We start from the raw sequence: 24,526 nt of genomic DNA on the forward strand, positions 1-24,526 counted from the left end.
TTGACTTGATAAGTGCTTGATGGCAGCATGCTGTAATTTGTTTCACTGTCTATTTTTTTTGTCCAGTGGAAGAGAGAGCAGGAGTTTGACCTGCAGTTGCTGGAGAGGGCTGTCCAGGGGGAGGAGGCGCAGGGAGTGAGGAGCGTCCAGGGGGAGGAAAGACCTCCCGAGCACAAAGACAGACCCCGATCGCACTCTGACGAATGGCTGACCCTGCGCTCCACCGCCACGACCCCTCCCGCCCATGAGGTCGACCTGGAACCACTAGAGTATGACCTGGACCTTAACAAAGAGGTAAGTTATCTTTGTCTCAGCAAAGAAACACAGCTGATGAGTTTAATGTTAATACATAAATAGGATGAAGGTCGAAGAAAATACATCACGCTCAACCAAAAAGGAGCTGGAGTGTGTAACCACAGTCGAAAAAAAGGATTTGTACACCCAAGTCACTAAGATTGCTCCTTTTATTCAACATATTGAATCTAAACACTGAGAGCTGACAAAAAAAAGAAAACTAGCTGATTTGGCTGTGTGATCCCTTTTTTATACTTTCTAAATGCAGAAATTCAAGAAAAGACCTCAAAAGCTTTGAGCTGATCACCTCTGGCCTCAACCAAGCTGGAGAGTAAAGTTCAATGAAAAACAACCTATACAAATTGTTAAACTACAGTTCAGACCACATGCTCTCATAAAAGGGTTTTATCATGAATACAGAGCCGTGCAGAGTCGAGCTGAACAGTTGATGAACGACAAAGGTTGCAGCGGCAAACACAGCACGAAGTTGGTTATTTCCTCCACAGTGTCATCCTGCATGATGTTCATCGACTCTCAGCCTGAGCTTGATCGCAGGTTGTATTCCGAGGCATGTAGTGGAGGGTACAAAGACATTTGCTGACCACACAGTGAATACATTTCTGACACATTTTGTGTTTGAAATTATGGGATTGCTTGTTTTGTTCTCACAAAGATCGTGGTATCATTACTCCCCTTTTTGTTCGGTCGGTTAAACGGACATCTAACATTACTTAAAACTAACTTACAAATAATGATCTGATAAATAAAATACAGTTGCAATCAAGTGCTTACAGCTCTGACCTATCAGCCGACATGTGCAGCTACCGTCTGGTCTGTATTGTTAGATCAAAATGTCCAAGAACAGTTTAACTCCTTGTTGTAGGCTTAGCTTAGTGAAGGTCGTATATCCCACTTACAGTACATCCGTCTGCGTATCCTTCATCTCTGCAAGTGGACCGATTCTTTTTTGGGTATATGACCTGATAGCAAGGGTGATGATAAAGCAGCCTAGACCTTAACACACACTACATCTGTTATCTGTAGCTTTCCAAGCCTCAGAAAGTGTTGATCCCGGAGCGCTATGTGGATTCGGAGCCTGAGGAGCCTCTCAGTCCGCAGGAGGTGGAGGATCGTCATCGTAAGGTGGAGCGCATCAAGAGCATCTTGGCGAAGTCCAGGTAAATAATGTCCCATTGAGATCAAAGGTCTCTATTTCAAGAGGGAGTCCTTGGCCACGAATAGCAGCAACACAGAGTTTCGACAATTAACATAAACAATTAACCTAAAAGCACATAGAATTGATTAACATTGAAACTTATCATATAAATCATTTGCATACTGACATCCTTGACTCAGTAGTAGTTCATAGTTTTGAACTTGTTCAGGATTGTTATGTTTTGAAGCTTAAGATCAGTCTGAAGATTGTTCCATGCAGAAGGTGCAGAAGATTGTAATTTCCATAATTCAAATTTAAAAGAGAAAATAAGTAGATAGGAATTCTACTAAGAAAAGCTTTAAAAAAAACAACCAGTTAAACCGAAATACTCAAGTTCAAGCTCACCCTACAGACTAAATTCCCATCACCTTCAAAGGCAGCGGGCTGTAGCTCCTCTCCTGCAGGCGGGCATGTGGCAAGAGAGCACCCTCATAGCATCAATGCATTTCCACTAGGACTGTCAATTGATTAAAATATTTAATCGCGAATTAATCGCACATATTTTATCAGTTCAAAATGTACCTTAATACATTATTATTAACTTTGACAGCCCTAATTTCCACATTATTACCAATGCATCATGTTTTGTTAATTCGGTGTTTTATTACTTTGTGCCCGGGACAGTGTGCAAAACCTCACGCCCACCGTGACTGTGGACAAGCCAGAGGTCGGGCTGGTGGCGCTGGACTCGGCTCTGCAGGAGCAGGAGAGGATCATCACCATGTCCTACGCTCTCGCCTCGGAGGCTTCGCTCAAGAGCAAACTAGTCACAGGTTGGTCACTTCACAATTTCAAATAACGTTCTGTTCATTTGAGCCTGTGGGTTGTTGTAGGTCATACATCTTTGCTTTATAAAGAATGTAAAAATCATTATTCCACAGAAACACTTACAGAAATAATAAGCTCACCCGCACTGACAGTTTCAGTAAAATTTCTCCCGGCATCAAATTGACATCTTTTGGTTGAAGAAGGGATAAAGAGCGGGAAGCAGCCTTTCAAGAATGCTGGATTGATGGAGTGGAGATGAGAAGGGCGTAAGGTGCAGAGTCAAGCAATAAGCCCGTTTATTTCCTAATAACTGAACATTATTCCTTCTTAGGAGCTCAGATAGTCTCTAATTGCGGTCCGTGTAGAATCTTTCAGACATGGGAGGAATAGCTTGATGAGGCCATTTTGTGTGCTGATCAATGACCCAGTCAAACTCTGCTCTCCTTCTGCATACCGTTGGTGCTGCTTTGAACGCAGCTCTGAACCTGCATAAAAGACACTGCGCTCACTTTTCATCTCTTTCATACTCTACGGCAGACAGGCAAGTTCGTTTTCACTGGAGCTGCAGCAGATTGTCAGCCTGTCTGCCTCACACACACTCACACACACACATGCACACATACATCTGTCACACACAGTAACACTCAAGCTGTCAGTGTGTGTGGAGGCTTAATATGCACAGTGATGCAAAGTCAACAATTATAACATTATTTCCAGCATAGAGAAATGTCAGAGAATATAACTGGTGGCATCTTGTCAGCGGAGACTGAATCAATGATTTTCTCTCCCTTTGGTGTTAAAGTAAGGTATGCTGGTGCTCTTTCAAATCCCTGAATTAAAAAGAAGAGTCTTTTTCACAGTATTATGCATGAGACACTTCAATAATGCGGGCATAAAAGCAGGAATATGTAGCGCTGCAATTACATACAGTATATATTAAAAAGGTGTTTTTGATTGTTGAATTTGTTATTCTAAAACGTTAAATAATTTGGTATTTTTGTAATTACTTGTCAGGGATATTGAAGGGAATCTCTTAAATTTGTGCTGGAAAAAATTATCTACAACATCAGCTTCCTCGTGTATAGCACCTCTTCAACTATTCATTGCTTTCTTGTCTTTTTAAGCTGATGAAATGTTCAAATGATGAAAAAATAAAGCATGCATCAGACGCGGCTGCGTACAGATTATAATATAACGACTGATGGAGCAGGAGATATTAACTATCAACATTTACCATCCTGATGACTTTATTCTTATCAAATCATTCACTGTTTGGGATTCTGAAGGAAAACTACATGTTACTATACTAACTATTTTATTGGCACAAACCTGAAACCTGGTAAAAACATTATACCAACAAATATTGGATTAAGATAAGGCTTTAACTAACGATTATTTTCACTGTCGATTAATCAGTTGATTATTTTCTCGATTAATCAATCACTTGTTTGATTTATAAAATGTCAGAAAATGGTGAAAGTGTCGATCCGTGTTTCCCAAAGCCAAAGATGATGACGTCCTCAAATGTCTTGTTTTGTCCACAACTCAAAGATATATAAAAAAATTCTAAAATATTCACATTTGAGAAGCTGGAATTGGAATTTTTTTTCTTTTTTTTCTTTTAAAAAATGACTCAAGACGATTAATCGATTGTCAAAATAGTTTGCGATTAATTTAATAGTTGACAACTAATCTATTAATCACTGCAGCTCTAGATTTACAGCATCAATGTGATGGAGTACAGGTATTTATCTTTTGGATTAACAAAAAACAACGACATTCCTATTGGTTATTTCAACTAAAAAAAAAGGTTTCTAAACTGACTTTCCAGAATAGCGATAATATAAAAGCAACATATACAATGATTTCATCCATTTCGCCCACTCTCAATGTCATTAGTACGCAGAACACAGGAAGTTTAGCTATAATTGTGTGTCCTAAACCAGTTCCAGCTTTCGTTGTGGCCTTCAAACTGTCCCATTACTGACCATTTGACTAACAAACCAATGTGGTTTTCTCCCTCTCTGTTTTCCTTCTGTCCTCTCCTCCGTAGTTCCACCACAGGTTAACCTCCCCCCTCCTCCCCCACCTCCTCCTCCTCCTCCGCCTCCTCCTCTTCCTCCTCTTCCTCCTGCTCCTCCTGCTCCTCCTGTATCTCTGGCGCCTCCCTCTCCCTCTCCTCTAAGCAACGGAATTCACTACACGTTTGTCTAATCCGAGAAATACAGTAAGGCCTGACTGCATGTGTTTTACGGTGCTAATGTGTTCGAGGCCTCACTAATTCCCTCCAACGCGGGGCTCCTGTGTGCTCTGCACCGCGCTGCATGCTCGCTGCTCTGTTGTGATTGTAGGAAACACATCTTGTCTAGGTTAGGGAAGCCCTGCCTCTGCTCCCATTATAATCAAAACAAACATCTGCAGGCAGTCTGCTCATCCCACTGTGATAATTGTGTGTAAATTGTTTTTCTATTTCTTTTTTTTTTCTTTTTGTACCACTGCCAAAATATTTATGGATGGTTGAGGAAAGAAAGGGCTCAAAGGAACATGACTGTTTGTAGCATTGTGTGTAATTAACAAAAGAGACACCTTTTGATTTAGCACCTTGACAGTTCAGTAGTCAGCACAGCTGCATTCACAGCACCAATTAGCTCCCCATCTGTAGCCTGGCAGTGAGAAGTCAGAAAAAAAAATATCAGTGTTGTTACTGTTAACGCAGGAAGGGGGTTTTACTGCCTTATTAAAAAAAAACTCCCATCCATCAGCCAATAATGGGAAATATTTAATTACTACATTAACTCTCTGATTTTTTAGTGTTTTTTTTTTTTTACTGTTAGCCCTCTGTGGATAGGTAGGAAATACATTAGATTAGAAAATGTGGCACACATGGGCACATAAAGTAATCAGATGTTGATAAATGAACACACACACACACAGTAACAAAGAGTCCATCTAGCTGTATTTGACCTTTGACCTCATGTCTTGTCAGAGGAAGTTAAAGCATGAAGTGACTCCTTGTCAGCCTGGCATGACTTGAGTCTTCATTCCTTGAGAACTTGTGTGGCTGCATGTTTTGCTGTGTATTGTTATAACTATTTTACTGTAGCTCTCTCATCCCAGGTTCAGGTCTGAGGGTAGTTGGTTTGTAAAAGTTGCCACTTAACAGTTTTGTGTTCATCGCTAAAGATCAGAATGACATACAGGATGTACTAATTAGATTTATTTTAAAGGGATAGTTCAGGTGTTTTGAAGTGGGGGTTGTATAAGGTACGTATCCATAGTCGGTGTATTACCTACAGTAGATGACGGTCGGGACGCCCCCAGTTTGGAGAAACAGACAGGAGTGCCGGCACAGGAGCAAAATAATACAGTGCTGTGGACGGGGACGGCAGCAAAACATTTTTTGGAAAGGTTCACCTAAGTGTACGCTATATTTAGAATATTTTCCGACAACTGAAAGTGAAACATATCTATTGTCTGACGACAAGATAAAGTGGTGAAAATATTCTAAATGGAGCGTACACTTATATGCGTATGCGAATATACAATTTTTTTAGGTGCGCCTTTCTTTTAGGTGACTAAAATACATTTTGCTGCCAGCCCCATCCACAGCAGTACAGTGAATAGAATTGAATATAATTTTTTTATTATCATTGCACAGAATACAACGAAATGAATTAACAATCCTGACGATGCGTACACATCTTTTAAACAGTAGTACAAATAAAGAAGAGTAAAAAAAAAAAAAAAAAAAATATATTATAAAGGACATAAAGGAAAGTCATCCATCCTATGAATGCCCTAGGTCTCTAGTTTGTGGTTGTACAGTTTCATGAGGCTGTGATTATCCTAGAGGTCACCACAGGTCATTTTATACAGTGAGGTCAAATAAAAAAAAAATGGTCTCACTATGGGGACTAACATCATCACACATGAATACAATTGGGCTCATTGGATCCACAAGAGTCTTTACAGTCTTTTATTTAATTCAAGACTGCATGGTTTTTCGTCCAAAACTGCATGTTATTATCATAAAGTGGGCATGTCTGTAAAGGGGAGACTCGTGGGTACCCATAGAACCCATTTTCATTCATATATCTTGAGGTCAGAGGTCAAGGGACCCCTTTGAAAATTGCCATGCTAGTTTTACCTTGCCAAAACTTAGCCCAAATTTGGAGCATTATTTAGCTTCATCCTGACATGGTAGCATGACATGGTTGGTACCAATTTCATAAGATACCAGTATCTTTACTCTAGCCCTAAACCTAACCTACTAGAGCCTCTGAAAGACAGTAAAGTCAGTCGGGATCGCCCAAGACCCCGCGCGTCTCAGGGGGTTATTAATGTGGTTGGTAGGATGATCTAATGTTTCCTTGTCTATTACGTTCTCTATGTCAAGGAAAACATATGAATGTTGCACGTGTGTTTTCAGCCGTGGTGCATGGACAGGAACAACCTCTTTGAAGGCAGCGAGAGACCCTCTTTTTGGGGGGATTCATTCATTTGTGGCAGCAAGAAAAACTCCAGTATTATTTCATTTGGATAAATTCTTCTGTCTTGTTTTCTGACTTTGTCTTTCTTCCTTCTCACTTCTCAGCTCAAGCAATTTCTGGACACTAAGGTGCTATTCCACAATGACAATAAAACAACTGCATTCTGCAAGAAAAGAGGATTTTTGGACATTTACGCCTTGCAGCGGTACAGGAACTGTACTAAACATGTAACCTGCTCTCTGAGGCTCGCGCAGCATTGACTCATTGACGTGTTTTCTAGTTGCTGAAAACGACTTTGCAACTGGAGCTGCTGTGCTTATTAACCATGGAAGTGTCTAACAAATGTTAATCCCATAATAATATTTTCTACATGTTATTGCACTTTGAATTGTACACTGTATCATGTTTTCACAGTATGACTGAGTTGCTTTTACCTGCAGTGTGATCTCAAACTGGGAACTTGTTTGTGTTTTTATTTTTGTCAGGTACAGAAAGAACAAGAGGTACTAAATGTGTCATGATGGTAGTATTTTTGTCAAAACTCAGATAATATTCTTACACCAAACCACTTGAAATATCATATGTACGTACCTGTAGCACTGCCAATCTCCTTTTAGCTTGCCAAAATGAATTTTATTTTTGCTTACATCAGGATGAAAATAACCTTTGACATATTTTCTGTGCGACTGGGGAAGGTTGCACAATGGAAATTTATAAAAATGTGAATATTAAAGATATTAACACAATATTTGGTTCACTGCATTGTATTTTTTTTAATTATTTTATTTCATTTTTATTTGAATGAGTTGAATAGTATATAGGATCAGCTGTCACATCAGACAAAAGTATAAAACTCTGTGATATTTAAAGGGGGATTCAATAATATGACCTTCTGTTTAATACACATCTTGCACTGCCTTGTAATTGACTTGATTTGAGAAATTAGTTTAAGAAAGGCAGCTTTTACTTAAATGATTAACTTTTAACATAAAATAGCCTTGGCTCCTTATTATATTTCAGTGATGCGTTCATCGACCGTATCTTTATTCTAATCATGTACAAAGGAAAAGTACAAAATGTGCACTCATCACAGCTCCAAGATTCTCTTTGAACCTCCACATTGATTGCCTTGACCCATTAAACTTCTTTCTATTATTTGAAAAGGGAACCAAACTATGGCATGCTCAAAGGAGGTGAACTTTCAATACAAAAAAAAGAGAGGCTTCTTGAAATGTTTCTTAAGTTCAAAGCTTTTTCCATCTCAAAAGGGCATTTTTAATTCCGTGTATTTTCACCCAAGAAGGTGGATACTAATAACTCTGGATTCTGAAGTACAGAACTCATATCTTTAAATCATGAACTATGTCTCCATTGCAATTGTAAAAGAAACCTCTGAGAAATACATGTATTGACCTTCTGATTCAAAAAGAAGAAATGTGTTTCAATAGAAAGTGGTTGCCGTTATTATCAAAATTCTGCCGTTTTCAACACAAATATTTATCATGTTATCGTGAATCCCTCTGGAACTGATGGGGATGCAGCGCCCATGCCTTCCTTTCGCTTGTCTGAGCCGTTGTTTTGCGGCTCCCTCCCAAGTGACATCTTTATCTTTAATTGGAGAGTAATCACTTTCACTCGTCTGCATCGCGGCACGCTTTGAAAACACCTGAGAGAGAGGAGTCTGCACCTCCCTCAGCAGCCACATCCTCCTCTCTGCCTCCGTCTCTCCTCCTCCAGGATCGGGGGCCCCACAGCGCCTGCTGGCCCTGGTGGCTAGGAGACCCATCGCATCCTCTGTTCTGCTTATTCTGCAATAAAATGGGATGTTTTTCCCTCCTCCTGCAGAAAAATTCAACCAAGACCCTCCACTGAGGATTGTGGCATTTCCATGTATTGACGTTTGGCTGGTGGTTCATATACATTTGTTATTCTATGCTCTGGACTTCAAAGAGAATGAAAGGGGGCCTATTATGCTAATTGGGTCCTGTTCTGTTAAATGCAATCAAGGCCTCCCGCATTAATCCTTAACTAAATACTAGCTGGAGTCAGAGATGCTTTTTTATCAGACACATACTGCTCAGTTTCCTGACAGGGATGTTTGTTAGAGAAGAGTTTTTGTAGAAGTAAATAAAAGATAATAAGTAAGCAGCACTAAATGAAAAGTTAAAGTGGCTCATGTCAATGTTAAAGGTGACACTTGGTCATGTTAAAGCTGCTTTTTTTTGGTCAGGTTTCTTTCTCTGTGTTGAAAGGAAGAGCCCGTTGAGACCCTGCTGAGGAGCCTGACCTTGTTCTCAGCTCTATATTGTTCACCGCTGTGTGAAACATATTCACACTTTCCCCCTGATAGGGGAAGAGAAAGGAGAGATTCCCACTGATACATATTTCCATCACATAAATATTATTGTTACTCGCCGTGAATGTTAGATTACAGTGGAAACACAGCCGGGCGCCTCCTTTGTGCGCCGTGGGGATCCAGATTGTACTCCAATTGTACAAATACAAAACCAAGGAAGCCGATGCAATAGGTGCTTTGATTTCAAAATAGTATTTTATGCTGTTTTATCATTTCCAAGCTCCACGCACGGTACATTTTTTAATATGTAAGAAATGGAATGGTGATTTGTTGAATAATTGAAGAGTTAGGAATCACTGAATATTCTTCTGAACGTGCGTTCGTGCTATAAAAAGAATAGAGAGGCGGCTGAATTACAGTCATGCTGCTGCACCACATCGACCTCGCTATTTGCTCTAACTGAAACAATGCCTTTGTGTAATCTTTTATTTCAAAGGTTCTTACAATTGCGCTATCATTTGGGAGATGATGCAAATGTAAAATATATATTAAATATTGAATAATACGTTTACGGGCTTAATATATTAAACAGTAAGAGAACACAATTCCTTCAACATAAATGATTAAGTGCTGTGTTACATTAAACAATGAATTAATCTCATGTCCCTTAAACGGAAGGCTTTTACAATACCTACAGTGAATTGGGCTTTTTGTACATAAAAGCAATTGCTTTGTAAATGAACCAAATGCCCCTGGGCCTCCTCTTTAATCTACCAGCTCCGTGCACACACACACACTGATCTAAGAGAAATTTACTATGTTCAGCGACTCCAGTAAAAAGGCTACAAATGCATCTACAGGAACTATCACGGTGAGGCATCAGTCTTTTCACATCATTTTAGATACAAAAGTAATAAATTAATACAGAAAAATCATGTGGTGACTGTAAGATTAGGCCGTAACTTGAGATGCATTTTAATGAAATACTTAAAGGTGCTATTGATAACATTGAAAACATCCACTAGATGTCGCCTTTTCCCTCCCCCGTTCCATTGCATTCACTTCACAACAAGTCGTTGCCAGACTTACCGTCAATCTCGGCCATTAATTAGTTTTTTCCACACTAATTTACGACCCAGAGATACCACGTGATACCAACGTCGTTTTACCCCCTTTTTGTGTCGCCGTCATGATTACGTCACGGTGTTAGCTGGAGGCAAAACAAAGGAAAGACTGGAGGCGAAAACTAGCAGTGGGCTAAAGTCACACATCGAAAATGATGTCTTGCTGTGTTGTTGGGCGCCAGAATCGAGACATCACATACATTTGAGATGTCAAACTGTGATTCGAGGCTCTAGCAAGCTACAGTTTCGGCGAAACGTTTCAGAGATTGAGAGAAAATGTTGCTAATATAGTGTAGGGGTCGGCTAATCTGGTCCCTTTGGTTAATGTTAACTTTCTCAACTAACCCTCGCAGTCCTGGAGAGTGAGTGACAGTACATATTGAGATATACTAGTATTTTCTTCAGCCATTGTTAAAAAAAAAAAACGCCAAAATGTTTAAAATCATCATCATTCACAGTCATAATTTTTTTCAGGAAAAGCCATACTTTTATTTAGCACCTTTCTAAAAGCTCTGTGGATGTTTTATTTTAAAAACAATATTTGTCTACATAAATATAATATCAATAACACCTTTAAAAACACAAAGGTTGAGGCCGCAGAACAAAAAAATCATACTTATGTGTTGATTGCTTAAGAAGAAGAAGAAGTTTTCACCTAACCAGATAACATAGTGTAGGTAATGCATTTAGAAATACAGTATAAGACCATACATACTTGATTTAAAGCGTATTCATGAGTACTACAGAGTTGATATTTGTAGTACTGTTGGCATGGGCTGTATGATGGTGTCCCTGATAAGTATATAATTAGAATTGGCATGTTGCACTCCTTATTTCAACACGATTAATCAGTGGTTCTCTGTTAACTTGAAAGGAAATATTAGATCCTGACTAAACTTTGATGAAATCCAGAGTTACAAGTAAGAGATTTGGGTCAACTAATGAGAACAGAGCGTCCCACTTTGCAAGTCCAATTGGGAGAGAGGCGATTTCCATGTATGCAAATAGTGTTTGAGTTAATTGCATAACTTGGCATTTGATAATGACTAAGTTGTGTTTGTGGATGTCGGTCCTGGACTGTGTCAGCGGTTGAGACAAGAATCGCCTCACTGATGGCAGGTCAGGGAGTTCACTGAAGTTTGTTGTGTCACGTCTTCTATACATTTCCGCTTTTTATAGAGCACACTACAGAAAATTAGGACAATGCTTCAATATGGGTAGCTGTTTACAAAGCAAGAATCAACATGGCCTGTATTTATATTCAGAAATGATACATTTAACACATAGATGTATAACTGATAACATAATACAAGTGAGTTACAAAGGTGTGTCTGCTCTTCAGCACATTTTCTAAAGTCAGGATACATAGCTGTATGCTGATTAAGAATATATGAATTAAAGATATCCCTCAGTTTTAATAATGAATAATTTAATTTGATTATGCACACGTACCAATCCTTTGTAGGTTATTGTTAGAGTTTAAAATGATATAGCAACTCTAAGATATTTATACACTGGCTTCTAACATTTTTAAAGTGTGCGAATTACACTTGCTTATGTATATAGTGGGTTATTCTATTTGTATCATTTAGATTCTATCTATCTATCTATCTATCTATCTATCTATCTATCTATCTTATAAATGTTGTGCTGACTTGTGTATTAACTTGAATCTTTAATAGTAAAACTTCATAAACATGTGGATGATAAATATACTTAATGAACAGTATTCTGACATTAATTAAAAAATATATTTTTTTAAGTGCATTTAACGACTTTTTGGCCCCAAATAGCTTAATGTGTTCAGTGGTAGGTCTTTTGGTTTTTGATGAATAACTCTGGATTAGTTAAGACTTCACATATTAGCAGTAGAAAGAGCTCATCAAGAGCTTTCATTTGAGTTTATATAGATCATGTTCTCACCCCTCTTTATTAACTATTTGTTCACAGCAGCTTTACAACTGTTTATAAATGTATTTAAAACTACTGAAGACATGATTATACAGTATATGACTACAACTATATTAAACCGTGTTATCAAACATATAATATCTGTTTGTAATTGCTAACAAAGACATCAGTAAACACTTAAATAATGTCCTTGTATCTATAACTACTGGGCTGTCCCATGACTGTCTTGTTAGGCTTTATTGATTTAATGTCACGCTCAAAGGTTTAAAGTAGGGTTATCAGATTTTCACCACACGATTATGGTGGCCAAAAAAAAAATTACGATAATGATATTGAATGATATATCTATAGAAAATCTGAAGAAAAAAATAATGCTATCAGTCAGATTCATCTTTAACTTTGTTTATTGTGCGTTTTGTGTCTTTTTGGCAAATGAATTACACTCAAAATCCGACTGAAGGGCAGTGGAGAGAGAGGGTTACTGTATGTATATAAAATGATTTAAGAGGCGCCACATGATATTATTATATTATTAACATGACATCCATATTTCATATTTAAATATCACAGTTATTGTCAATACCGGTATATCACGACGCCCCTAGTTTAAAGTATTCTGTATTCCTGTAATACAGTATACCTGTATTCCTATAAGCATGAATCAGCTGCACACCTCTGTAATCAGACCACCCCCCCCCTCCTCCTCCTCATCCTCCTCATCCTCACTCACTGACTGAATGGCGCTCTCTAATTAACCATGCAGAACAGGAGAAGAACACATGTTAATTTAATGTAACAAAAATGTTGATTTTCATGCACTCTCCTTTTCAAATATTTATGGGCTAGACTTGAATTTCAAGATGCATCAAAGACTCACATGGGTATGCAAATGTGTCTGTCTTACCCCCCAACAAGTTGGACTGTCTTTTGCTCCTCGTGCAGGCGTCATGCACTCCACCATCTGAGCCATAAAGAGGAAGCCATTACAGTCACCACCTCTCTATAGAAACATTATAGTCTATATTTGTGTTTGGAGAACTATCTGCGGACACAGCTGCACCCAGACGTACGATAAAGCCTGGTGCTAAATACCACAATAAGCAAATACTAGGAGTCTTTTTGCATCCTTTTTTTTCTGATGCAAATAGCATCGTCATTTTCAAAGTAGCAACAACGCAGTCCAAAAACAGAAAGAGATACGATACGATACAATAAGACAAGACAAGACTAGACAAGACAAGACAAGATAAAATAATCCTTTATTAGTCCCACAGTGGGGAAATTTTGCAGTATCAAAGCTTCAGTAGGCAGAAATGTTTTTGCATCATTGGGCAAAATTCCATAATGACCTTTCAGCATATTGTAATTCAATTGTTCTGAGAGAAAACTAGACTTCTGCACCTCCTCATGGTTCTGTTTTCAGGCTTTAAATAATCTAGCCCGTGACGGACGACTTTGACCAATCACAGGTCATTTCAGAGAGAGAGCGTTCCTATTGGCTGTGCTCCGGCTGGTGGGCAGTGCTTGGTATTTCCTCAACAGATCTCAACGTGGCTGCCGGGTCACACACTTTTGGATTTTACAGCTAAACAGTACACTACAAGATGTTTCTGAAAACATTTGAGGAGAGAAATAGGCATTACAGTAACAGAATATTGATTCATAATTGATCAGCGCTGCCTAGTTTGACCGTTTGATCGGAGTTCGCGAGTGATTGACAGCTGCTCAGAAACAGCAGGCTCCAGCTCGGCTCTGATTGGTTGTTTTCCTCCGGTCTGTGAAATCTTGCAGATGCCATTAGGAGCACCGGAGGACACAGGAGGACACAGAGGCACATGGTTATTTTATTTTTTTCAGATTACCTGTCTCATACACTACTGTCAAGATATAGTGACCGTTTCCTGAAAATATTTTTGTAATCATATTTAATCCATTTCGACCCACTGCAGCTTTAAAGCAACAGAGGTCCCCTACAGTGCAAAGAACAGGAGGCATCAATAAAAATCAAAACAATGTATAACAAATAAGTAAGTAAACAATAAAGATATAATGAATAAATAAACTGTAAAAAAGTACTATAAGTAAATTATAGTAGTAGACGGACTGAATGAATTGACTTCTAAAAGAGAAAGCTCAATGTTTAAAGGAAATGATTTCACTGCTAAGATGCAATCTTTACAATGAGCCACATGTGTCAAGATTTACCATATTTAAACATCATTTCAGGCAGCATAAATCAATCTTAGAATATAAGCTCAATGTTGTGGACCACATGCTCTGATTTAGTCTCTAATACAGTCATCTGATTTGTGCGGACATCTGGAGGACATCTGGAGGAGTTTTTCCCTCAGTGACCAAAAGGTGGCGCATGAGACACGTGAAACTCACGTTCCAGTCCCGGTGAGTCCGACTCCTGAAGAGACTCCACAGTCCACACACAGCAGATAGGAATCATCATGCATGGATGTGAAAAACTGTTAAGATTGTTGCAGGATTATTTATAATTTCACAACACTTTCACTGTGTTTGAGTTTTGTGTTTTGTGTATTATAGTTTTTACATTGTTGAATCTCAGGAGGAGGTCAAAGTGTGCTGCAGAACTACAGAAAAAGTTTCTTTCTGAAAGGTAAGTCTGTTTATGTCTTTTTTCCTTTTCTTTCTTTCTCATTTCAGCAGGAACATTTACACTCATACAAGCTGCAGAAAAAAACTAGTTACAAAGGGAAAACTTACACCAAAAAGTAGGAAATGAATGGAGGTGTATTGGACATTGTGTGATGCTCCTTGATGGAGATGTGGTGCGGTTTTTACTTCACCTTGGACAAAAAAAAAGAGTGAAAGTGAGGCGCACTGGAGCTGATACCATGTTGAGGATGAGTTCTCTCTCTCTCTCTCTCTCTCTCTCTCTGCCTCTCCTCCCTCTTGTAGCTCTCTATGTGACTCTGCAGTTAACAATCAGATTTTCCTCCTGCTGTCTCCTGTCTTTGTAAGTACAATAACTTTCTTATTTCCTTCATGTGATCCATGATCTGCTGCTGTTATGACACTTGAGGCATGTTGAACACATAGTGATGAGAGCTGTTGATGCATATTTTTTTTGTGCTTGTCACAAAAGGCTGCTGCTGATTTTTCAGATTACAACTTTATCCCTCAGTTGTCTTTCTATTCTGACTCTTCTCTGATTTGTGCACGTTCCTTATTGTCATTTTATTTAGTGTGTTTGACATCTTTTGGGCCTCCTCCGAGCTCAGCTGATCATTTCAAACACATGTTCTCATTCAATACAGAGAAGTGTCTCTTATTGTAAGAGCTGCTGTTTTGACCTGTGGGTTGTCTGTCAGTCGCTGGACCTTTTGCTTTCATTCCAGATGTCAAACGGCTTAATGTGTTATAAAACACAATATAGGGTTTATTTTAAATTAATGCAATCGGTTTAACATAATATTATTATAGTGCATATATGGTATGCATTATTTGTGCTGATGCAACATATTGATTATTTTAGTTATAATCTGTGTTTAAAAAAAACCTTTGTGGGATTTTATACAAAAATGAAGAAATAAAAGGTATCAGTGTATGAAAGTTAAAAAGTGAAATGTGATGCTGGAAAATAACATTTTCTGTCGTGCCATTGCACACATTACATATTTGTTTTAAAGGAATTATACACTAATCATTTTTATTTCTAAAAATCGGTCTATCAATCTAAATTGAATGATTCCAAATTGTCACGAGAATAAGTTTTATTTTTGACATTTTTCTTTGGATGTAATAATTTATTTATCTAATGATAAATAGGCGGCGTGAAAATAAATCTTACACGCTCTGCAGGACGAGAGGAATTTATATGTTGGACGCACTTTTTTTTATAGGATAATCTGTCCAAATAATTATTTTAAATTCTAGAAAAGCTGCATAATGTGACTTCCAGTCCGTGAAATTTACAAATATCTGAAGAGAAGCATAGGGAGACCTCTGGGTATAGTGTGTAAATGAAAATGTCTTTTAGTCATTTAAAAATAAAAATAAATAAAGTCATAAGAAAAACAAGATTATATATATATCTTAGCTGTTGATTTAATTTATGCAAATAAATGCAGTTTTATCACATAAGTCTAAAAAAAAGTAGTCATCTTACAAGGTTTTCTCTCATTATCTCATGAACATATTTTCTTCTGAAGAAAATTTTGAATTCTGAAACAATTTCACTGAAGTTGGAGAGCTTATTTATTTGTCCTAAAACAAAAATAAATGTCGCTAAAAGAAGAAAAAGTGTATCATCTCTATTTGGGACTTTGCAGTGGCTGCACCTGTAAAGTGATGCTCATTTAAGTATAATAAGCTTATTATAAACGGACTAAACTGCGGCCAGTTACAACCATCCTCCCTGTCTCCACTTTTATTTCACCACAAATCTCTCTCTCTCTCTCTCTCTCTCTCTCGCATCTCTCTCTGGGAGGAGGAGGAGGAGGAGGGAGGAAGAGGAGGAGGAGGAGGAGGAGGGAGGGTGAGAGAGGGAGTCCTGCCTCTTTGCCTTCCTCAGATCAATGCCCTGGCCACTCACTTTCTGATGTTGCACGACGGGAAATGCTTTGAATACTTGCGACATGGCTGCGCGCATTGATTGCCAAGATTGACAGCAGCTCTCTGCCCATCGTCTTCTCTTGTCTGAGTGTGAGAGAGAGAAAGAGAAAGAGAGAAAGAGAGAGGGACAGATAACAGATAGGCGAACAACAACAGAAGCTACTTGTAGTTGTGGACAGCTGAACTTCACAGTGTATATACGGGATCCCCTCATATGGCCCCGTGTGAGTTAAGTTTTGTCGCTCAACAGATAGTAGCTCAGTGATCCTTTTTCTCTACAGTGTATCTCTAAGTGTATATAGCCTGTTAGTCTGCTATAGTGTTTTACGCACGGGTTGGAGAGAGAGGACGCACACATATCTCCACGGCTCAGATCATCAAGGTAAACTCAACTACTTTTTCAACATGCTGTATATCTGTGTTCTCCTCATATTCTTCACCTTGTGTGTGTCTTTTTTTTCACTGCTTTTGGTTCTCTAAAAGTGGAGCGCGCTGTCAGACAGTCGGAGAGCTGTTCCGGCACAGTTGCGCGCAGCATTTTCGCCTTTAAAAACAATTCTTTAGAAAGTTATTTCACGCGTTATTTTGCATTTTTGCAACGAGGTGAATGACTGTCAAACTTTCAGGATTGCTTTTTTTAGTATTTGACGCGTCGCTTTTCACCAAAACAAGCGGAGTTTCCAGAGAGAGAGAGAGAGAGAGAGAGAGAGAGAGAGAGAGAGAAAGAGAGATAGAGAGAGATGCTGCTCGGCTCCGGAGGCGCAACACAGAATTCTGCGTTAAATTCGAACATCTTAACTTCGAACACAACTTAAACTCTGAGACATTCTAGAACATCTTTTGCAAAGGTTTGAAATCACATTCTATTCTTCTGTTCTATATTCCAGCAGCGTGAAGCGAGCGGACACAGTTCAGCTGAGTGGAAGCGAGCCGGACCGATAATAACACGTCCACTCACCAAAACCACACTAACAAAGTGGCGATTCTTACTTTATTCTGTTTTATTTAAAAAGGTTGACAGCGCTTTTAGTGTTTGTGTTGACATTGTCCCGTAACTTTCTGTCTGGGTGCTGGTGGCAGTTTCGCTTCTGTCCACAAAGCGGTACTCTTCGTTGACAGCGACGTTTCCTCTCTCTCTCTCTCTGCGTGTGTCTCTGCATGTGAAGTTTATCTGAAGCTCAGCTGTCTCATTACACCTTTACATCCAGGGGCTCTTCTTTGCTCACCCCAAAAATACATTTTTCTCAGATTTTTTTTTTTTGTAATGCCAGAAAGGCAGTTTTGTGGCCCCCCGTGCAGCAGCAGCAGCCTGGGAATCTGCTCTTCCTTAACTTTCTCGAGAGGTCAGAGGAATTGACCTCTAAAGAATGCATAAGCCATAAATTAAATTCAACAATCGCACGGTCTTGTCCATTTAGAGAAGATGCACTTGAGCAGTTTTCTATTTAAGTCTCTGAAAAGCGCTGAACACACACACACACACACAGAGAGAGAGATCCTCTTGTGAAACTTAAGGATGAATTGTTTGCTTACATTTAGACATATTTTTTAGACATTAAGATAATTCAGAAAAATAATCATCTGGACCTTTAAATAGAATAATTAGAGTTTAGATATATATATTTTTTGTAGTGTTGGGAAATCATTTTAAAAACAAAAAAAATATATATATTGTCCATTAGGAAATATTCATGTTGCACAAACTTAATAAATCATTTTCCAGCTTTATTATAAATGTGAGATTAAGTGAAATATCAGTATGATATTGGCAGCGCGGAGATGGCCCCCTTTGTTTTTTGATGTTTTCCAAAATTACGCACAAAAATAACATCTCCAAAAGAAGAGAAACAGCTCTGACAACACTGGAAAAAACTTTCTTAAATTGAATCTCTTTCTTCTATTTCTTCTATTCATCAAACACCGAGAGCACGTGCGTTTTGTTGGACCACACCTGTAGCTAATTAATGACAATTATCTCTCCTTAAACTTCCCTGAAACATAAAACACCTTGCCGGGTAAAAAAATCCCTCCGCGGTGAAGTCGCAGTAAAGTTTTTACCCCCGGTGCTATTTTGTCTTTCTGAGGAGCAGGTTTTCCTCATAAGGTAAGGAGGTTGTGGAGACCAAACGCGAGTCTAAATGGCACATTTATAATTAGACTGCCCATTCAGCACATTGTCCTGCTCGCTATACAGAGACACTCGGCTCTGTCTCCACGAGAGTTTGTCTTGTGCAGCTCAACGTGTCTCAGTGAAAAGCGGCGTGGATGCCACACAACCGCACTCAGCTCTTATTTAACACATCTCACTTATTTCTTTTTTTTTATGCATGAGAGAATCTTAATTAATCACCTTCCTTTCTACACTTGTTCCAGCTTAAATGTGCATTTTAATAATAGGATAAATGTTCCTATAATTTAGACATCCCTTCAGATAATTCCTGCTGTTTAATCACTGCTGCCTCTGGACAGATGTGCTTTTTATTTCGCAGTAATTGTGGCTGATTTAAACATTAATCACAAACTAAAGACTTGGCAATTTGTTGGTACATGATCCTTAAACAGAACTTGCAGGGCAATAATATCATATTTCACACTGACTGGCCTTGCAACATTTTCTGTATTTTCAAGGACTAAATCTGCTGGGTGGATCTTGAGCTTTTTGCAAGACTGAGAAAGAAAGGCAGCATTTCCAACCTGGAGTCAGCGTAAAAGATATAGACTCGCTGAGTAAGTTCAAACATTTTTTTTTAGGACTATTTCATTTTTTGGCATGAAGGGAGAAGCCACCTGGCTCACTTGTCTAAACATATCCTGCACTCTGTCCAAGTCCAATGTCTCTCCAGTGTTGCAACTTTGCTTGCAGAGAATCATTATTTTTTTCATCATCATACATTGAGATAAGAGCCTTTTTTGTTATTATTTCTTTTGGAAATGTTGTGAATGAGCCCGTCTTGAAATCAGTTTAGACTGAGTTCCATGACGTAAACTGACTTGTGGCTCTGCTTCATCATGTAAAGGTATAGGATTTGTTAAAACTGAGCTCTTAGTACCAGCAATTAGTGGGATCAAAGAAAAGGTAGGAAAGAAAGATTAAAAAAGAAATCTACTTTATGTGATAATTTCTATATTTAACCTTGCATGTGCTCATTGATTATTGATCATGCTTTTGGTTGATGCTATTTACACAGAAGGTGAATCTGATAATTTAACAGCAGATGTTTTCTACCTACTGGGAGTTTTATTACAACTCAAAGTAAAAAGTCCCTTCATCAGCGTCATGCTCGCAGATCTATATTGGTAAAGTGCTCAAAGATCAAATATTATTTCTCTTAACGCCACACAGTGATGTGAAATGAAAGTGCTGCTTTCTGTAGGTTTCATTCCAACGTTTTTTTTTTTTTTTTTTACACTGCTGAACAGAAATCGTTGAAATTACAACCAATTCCAGCTCACAATGAGCTGATTTCACACACCTATAATTCTGCAATGGGATTATAGATAATAGTGATGTGTTGTCAGTTGCAGATAGAGCCACAAACAATATTGATAATATGTGTAATATTGTAGATTATTCCACACAAAATTCTGAAGAGCAGTCTCTCCAGACCTCCTAGATATTTTAAATTCTTGTAAAACTGTCATTGATTTATTATTGTAGTGTGTGAGTGTGAGCGTGTGTGTGTGTGTGTGTGTGTGAGCCCCTGTATGCCGGCTTGGCATGTGTGCATGCATGAGTGATACTTTCCCTCTCTCAGATATTTTGCAAGAGAACGTTTTCATTCTTCACACAGATAAACAGTTGTTTTTGATTTGAAACATCAAAAATCCAAGAAGCCGCTCTGTCTCTTAGACCGCGTAACTGAGACCTTACACATGGCGTTATTTTTCCACATAGATATATATATATATATATATACTGGGTTCTGCAGAAAGACAACTATTTTGTTCCGGGTGACAGGACGCTGCTGGGATGCGGGCAGTGAGAGTGGAGCTATAGAAGGAGGGTGGAGGGTGGAGGGTGGAGGGGGGTGGCTGACGGGTGCACAGGTACTAGTCTCCGTCTCTCCGTGGTCGTGGAGAAAGCGGCTGAGACCTGATGATAAACAAGATGAGAGGAAGTAAACAACAGCAGGCCTGGTAAAGGTAGAGGAGGGGGGCCAGCAGAAGGGTGGAGGACCGCAGGAGATAATAAATGTGGCAGCACATGTTGTGACATCTGTCTTTCTAAGTGTTATCTAATTTGCTGGAGAATATTTCAACAATGATCAAAACTGATGGGAACATGCCATAGCTTTCTTTTTGCAATTTGTCCCCCTTCAACAATAAGTTTCTGTAACAAGTCAGTAACATGTTCTGTCATGATGCTTAATTTTCCTTCACGCGACACTGTGGTTAGGCGTTGCACAGTGTTATGTATAATGCATACCTCCTCCTCCGTACACCAAAGTGCATCGGGTAGATTTGGTTCTTGACGCTTCGTGGCTTAAAGAAAGCCGTGCGGTGCAGATGTGTTCTGTTTGGATAGAGTGGATCTGTGCTTGCACGGGAGGAAATTTCAGCTTTTCTCAGTTCGCACTATTGTCACTTGTCGTAGAGGAGAAATAGTGATGAAATCGGTGGTCAACTGAGTCATCAGGAACAGACAGTGAGGCATCACCTCCACCTCCACCAAGTCACCCTCTGACATGAAAAGCTGTGAGCAAGTATAGAGCCTATTATTAATAGGAGACAGTGTGAGATGTTTGAATACATTTGAATTTCATCCAGATTCCTTTAATGTCAAAGGTCAAACTTGAGTACGTTTTATTTAGAAACAAATAGCACCTATGTGCACCAGCACTTACTGAACATCGACAAGGACAGGGGCAGTTTTTTTCTGCTCTATTAGCTCTCTGTGTCCCTCTGGCTGCTGTAAGTGAACAGTATTGCTGACATTAGGATTACAGATGAAGGGGAAAAAATCTAAATATGTGTATCTTCACAGGAACTGCATAATTGCACAAGTAACCTAAGTGGCCCATTTTGATCTGTATCATTCCCTCTCCCGAAGAAAATGTTTTTCTCAAAATAATTGGACATTTTCTTTTAGTCCATAGCATAGTTGTGCATAATTAACTTTGACTTCAAAATGCAACAGTCCAGGCTATGGTAAGTAGCCTCTGTTGATTTTTTTTTTTTTTTTTTTTTTTTTTTAAATCACACATAAATATGTAGAATTAATTGGCGGGGCCTTGGTGGCCGCGCGTTTCATGACACAGGTCTGGGACTGTAATCAGGTGGAGGAATTAGTCGGGCTCATTGTTTTTTATGAATCAGATGAAGATTTGTACAGTGGCTGTGTGAAGACGGTTGCCTTTATTTCCATATCAAAGAGGCACACAGTGCAGCCGGGCAGTAATTAAAATGTGGTGGATTTTAGAGTCCCTGCACATGTACAGACACACACACACACACACGCACACACTCACACACATTTTTTCTCCCTCCCTCACACAGGCACGGGGACACAAGCATGAGCACACACACGCACGCACACACACACACACACACACACACACATGCAGCATATGGACCGAGGCTGAGAACTGTCAGGTTGTGTGAAAAGAGTGCAGGTGGTTGAAACTGAATTTTAAACAAACACTCATGTCGGTCCATGTTCCTTCTGCAGACATTTGAGTACACAATCCAAACGCCAGTTTTTTTTTCTCTTTTCTTTTTTTTTCTTTGCGGCAACCATTTTGTTAGCTACAGTTTGAGAGAGCCGTGCATTAATTATTATTTTTTTCACTTTGACTCGGTAGCAGCTTTCACTGACTGCAGTCACACTAACCTTCTATTTAAGCCGCAGATAAATGATGCTTATTTATCAACTTTTCATAGATAGATAGATATACGGCCTACATGTGTTTGTTTGGGTGACCTTGCTGCTGAATGATGGGATTATTTCTTTTAAAAAGAAAAGAGGAAGAAGCTGTGATCTTTTGCCCCGAGTGATTTCCGTCCTGCTAGAATTGGAGAAGCTCTGAAGACCTGAGATTGTGTCTTGTGAGTGAACAAGGGAAAAGAGATTAGTGTAATGTGGGCTTTTGCGCTGCTTTCACACAAAAGCGTCACAACAAGCCTTTTCCTTGTAACCCCCCCCCCCCACATCCCCTCATTCCCCCATTGTGCTTGGATCACATCCTCCCATGGGCAAGCCACTGCCTTGGAGGAAGCGTTAAAGGACTCACTTGAGCCAACACGACATAATGTGAAAGAAGGCCTTAAAACCCCTCATCCTCTCATAAGGGAGAAGAAGAAGAATTATGGCCTGGAGCACATACCGTATTTGAATTTCCTATTTGTTATGAATAACCCCGTTGAAGGCAGCAGTTATTTTTGTATCCAGTGTTACACAGGTCTCCACTGTCTGTGAAAGCTGAACGATTAGACATTATCCAGTTGGTGGAGGTTGACAGCCGGCTCGGTATCTGCCAGCTTGATCTGACATGAGATGTAAAATATGCTCCATAGTTGTGACTAAGCCAGCCATTCTGGCTTCTTTACTCCGTGCTCCGGAGCCGTTTTGTTGGCGCTCGACTGTTTTCAGATCAGATTGGCAACGTAGTTTCTGTGTGCTCGTACATAGTGTGTATTTGTGTCCACACTCTTGAGACGTGTGATTTGAACACGATACTATGTGGTGTCGTCTTTAGCATTCGCTGAAGTGACGTGGCCGTGATGAGCTATTTAGGCTGCTCCGGATATTTGGCTTCTCCAGTTTGATTGACAAGTGCGAGTATAAATACAATACCAGAGGTTTGACTTCATCGAGAGAATCTCCGCCATGTAATTGCATAAATGCGAAGATTGGTCGGAGACACCGTATCTTACATATTTTCACTAATTCTAAATGTTGATTTTAAAACCTCAGTTCAGCTTTAACTTGGTGATTTCATTACATTGTTGAAGACAGACCTCAAAACAAAAACACTTTGTCTTTGTCTTGAATTCCAAGCTCTCTCCAGATATTGTATGTGTGTGTGTGTGTGTGTGTGTGTGTGTGTGTCTGCCCTCTTTGGATGGAAACAAATACCGATCAACCACTTGCATCATGGAGCGGCTACTGTGACATCTAAAACAGGCGAGGAAGTTATGGAAAAGAGAGGACGTATTGGGCCAGAAATCAGATTCCCGACAGTTTTTCCTGTGGAAAAATGCTAATGCACGATGCCAAAAATAAATCAAAGTGACAAAGACGGAGGGTGGAGGGTGGGTGGGGGGGATAGATGGAAAGGGTCTTGTGGCTAAAGTTTTGATGAAGTTAACCATAGCGTCTCTTGTTAGGTCTTTTGTTTCCTCTCTGAATAATGTCTTTTTACACTGACTTGGATGTGTTACAAGGCTTTGCCCTTAATGTGCATTATGAGAAAATGGCTTCAGCAGACCCGACCACAAGCATTCTCTCGCTCTCTGTCTGTCTTTGTTATCCTCTCTCTCTCTCGGAGTAAAGGGAGGGGGGGGTGTTTAGACCCTGTTGGTGAAAAGATGGGTTAAGAGCAGACTTTCTGAGACTAAAGACTCTGCACAAATAATGATGTTAGTGTTCATGTTGCCTCAGACCCGTCTGGTGATGTGTAAGGAGATCAAACTGGATTGATTTTTCTCCTGACCCGCACACAGTGAATTTTTCACGGGGGTAAAACATGTATTTTCAAGGTGGTTGAGAATACTTATTGTACTTATTGGGTGGAAATATATACGCCGTATAGCATCGAAGCAGCGGCTGACTTTTCCCCTTTCATTTGTTTCCAAATGGCACATTTTCCTACTCTCACTTTCTGATGCATGGTGGGTACTGGAG

The 24,526-nt window shown here is 39.3% G+C and overlaps 2 protein-coding genes across 16 annotated transcripts in view; both read left to right on the forward strand.

Moving 5' to 3' along the window:
* The window catches only part of plekha7b (pleckstrin homology domain containing, family A member 7b), a 101,367-nt gene extending 93,851 nt beyond the window's left edge, over positions 1-7,516 (forward strand). For 7 of the 8 annotated variants that reach the window (XM_037759635.1, XM_037759658.1, XM_037759644.1 and 4 more), the window contains 5 exons: positions 67-294; positions 1,339-1,472; positions 2,135-2,283; positions 4,332-4,505; positions 6,873-7,516. In XM_037759635.1, the coding sequence (XP_037615563.1) occupies positions 67-294; positions 1,339-1,472; positions 2,135-2,283; positions 4,332-4,492 (672 nt within the window). In that variant the 3' untranslated portion in view covers positions 4,493-4,505; positions 6,873-7,516. The remainder of the gene's footprint in view (positions 1-66; positions 295-1,338; positions 1,473-2,134; positions 2,284-4,331; positions 4,506-6,872) is intronic. The other variant, XM_037759676.1, reaches the window with a different exon arrangement.
* A 9,244-nt stretch (positions 7,517-16,760) lies between these two features.
* The window catches only part of sox6 (SRY-box transcription factor 6), a 154,842-nt gene continuing 147,076 nt past the window's right edge, over positions 16,761-24,526 (forward strand). For 4 of the 8 annotated variants that reach the window (XM_037790351.1, XM_037790360.1, XM_037790369.1 and 1 more), the window contains exon 1: positions 16,761-17,065. The gene's annotated coding sequence lies outside the window, so the exon portion shown is untranslated. Of the gene's footprint in view, positions 17,066-18,623; positions 18,788-19,311; positions 19,411-24,526 lie in introns of those variants that run through there. The other 4 variants (XM_037790329.1, XM_037790387.1, XM_037790341.1 and 1 more) reach the window with 3 other exon arrangements.

Source organism: Sebastes umbrosus, chromosome 2 (assembly GCF_015220745.1).
Source record: "Sebastes umbrosus isolate fSebUmb1 chromosome 2, fSebUmb1.pri, whole genome shotgun sequence".
NCBI classification, from domain to species: domain Eukaryota; kingdom Metazoa; phylum Chordata; class Actinopteri; order Perciformes; family Sebastidae; genus Sebastes; species Sebastes umbrosus.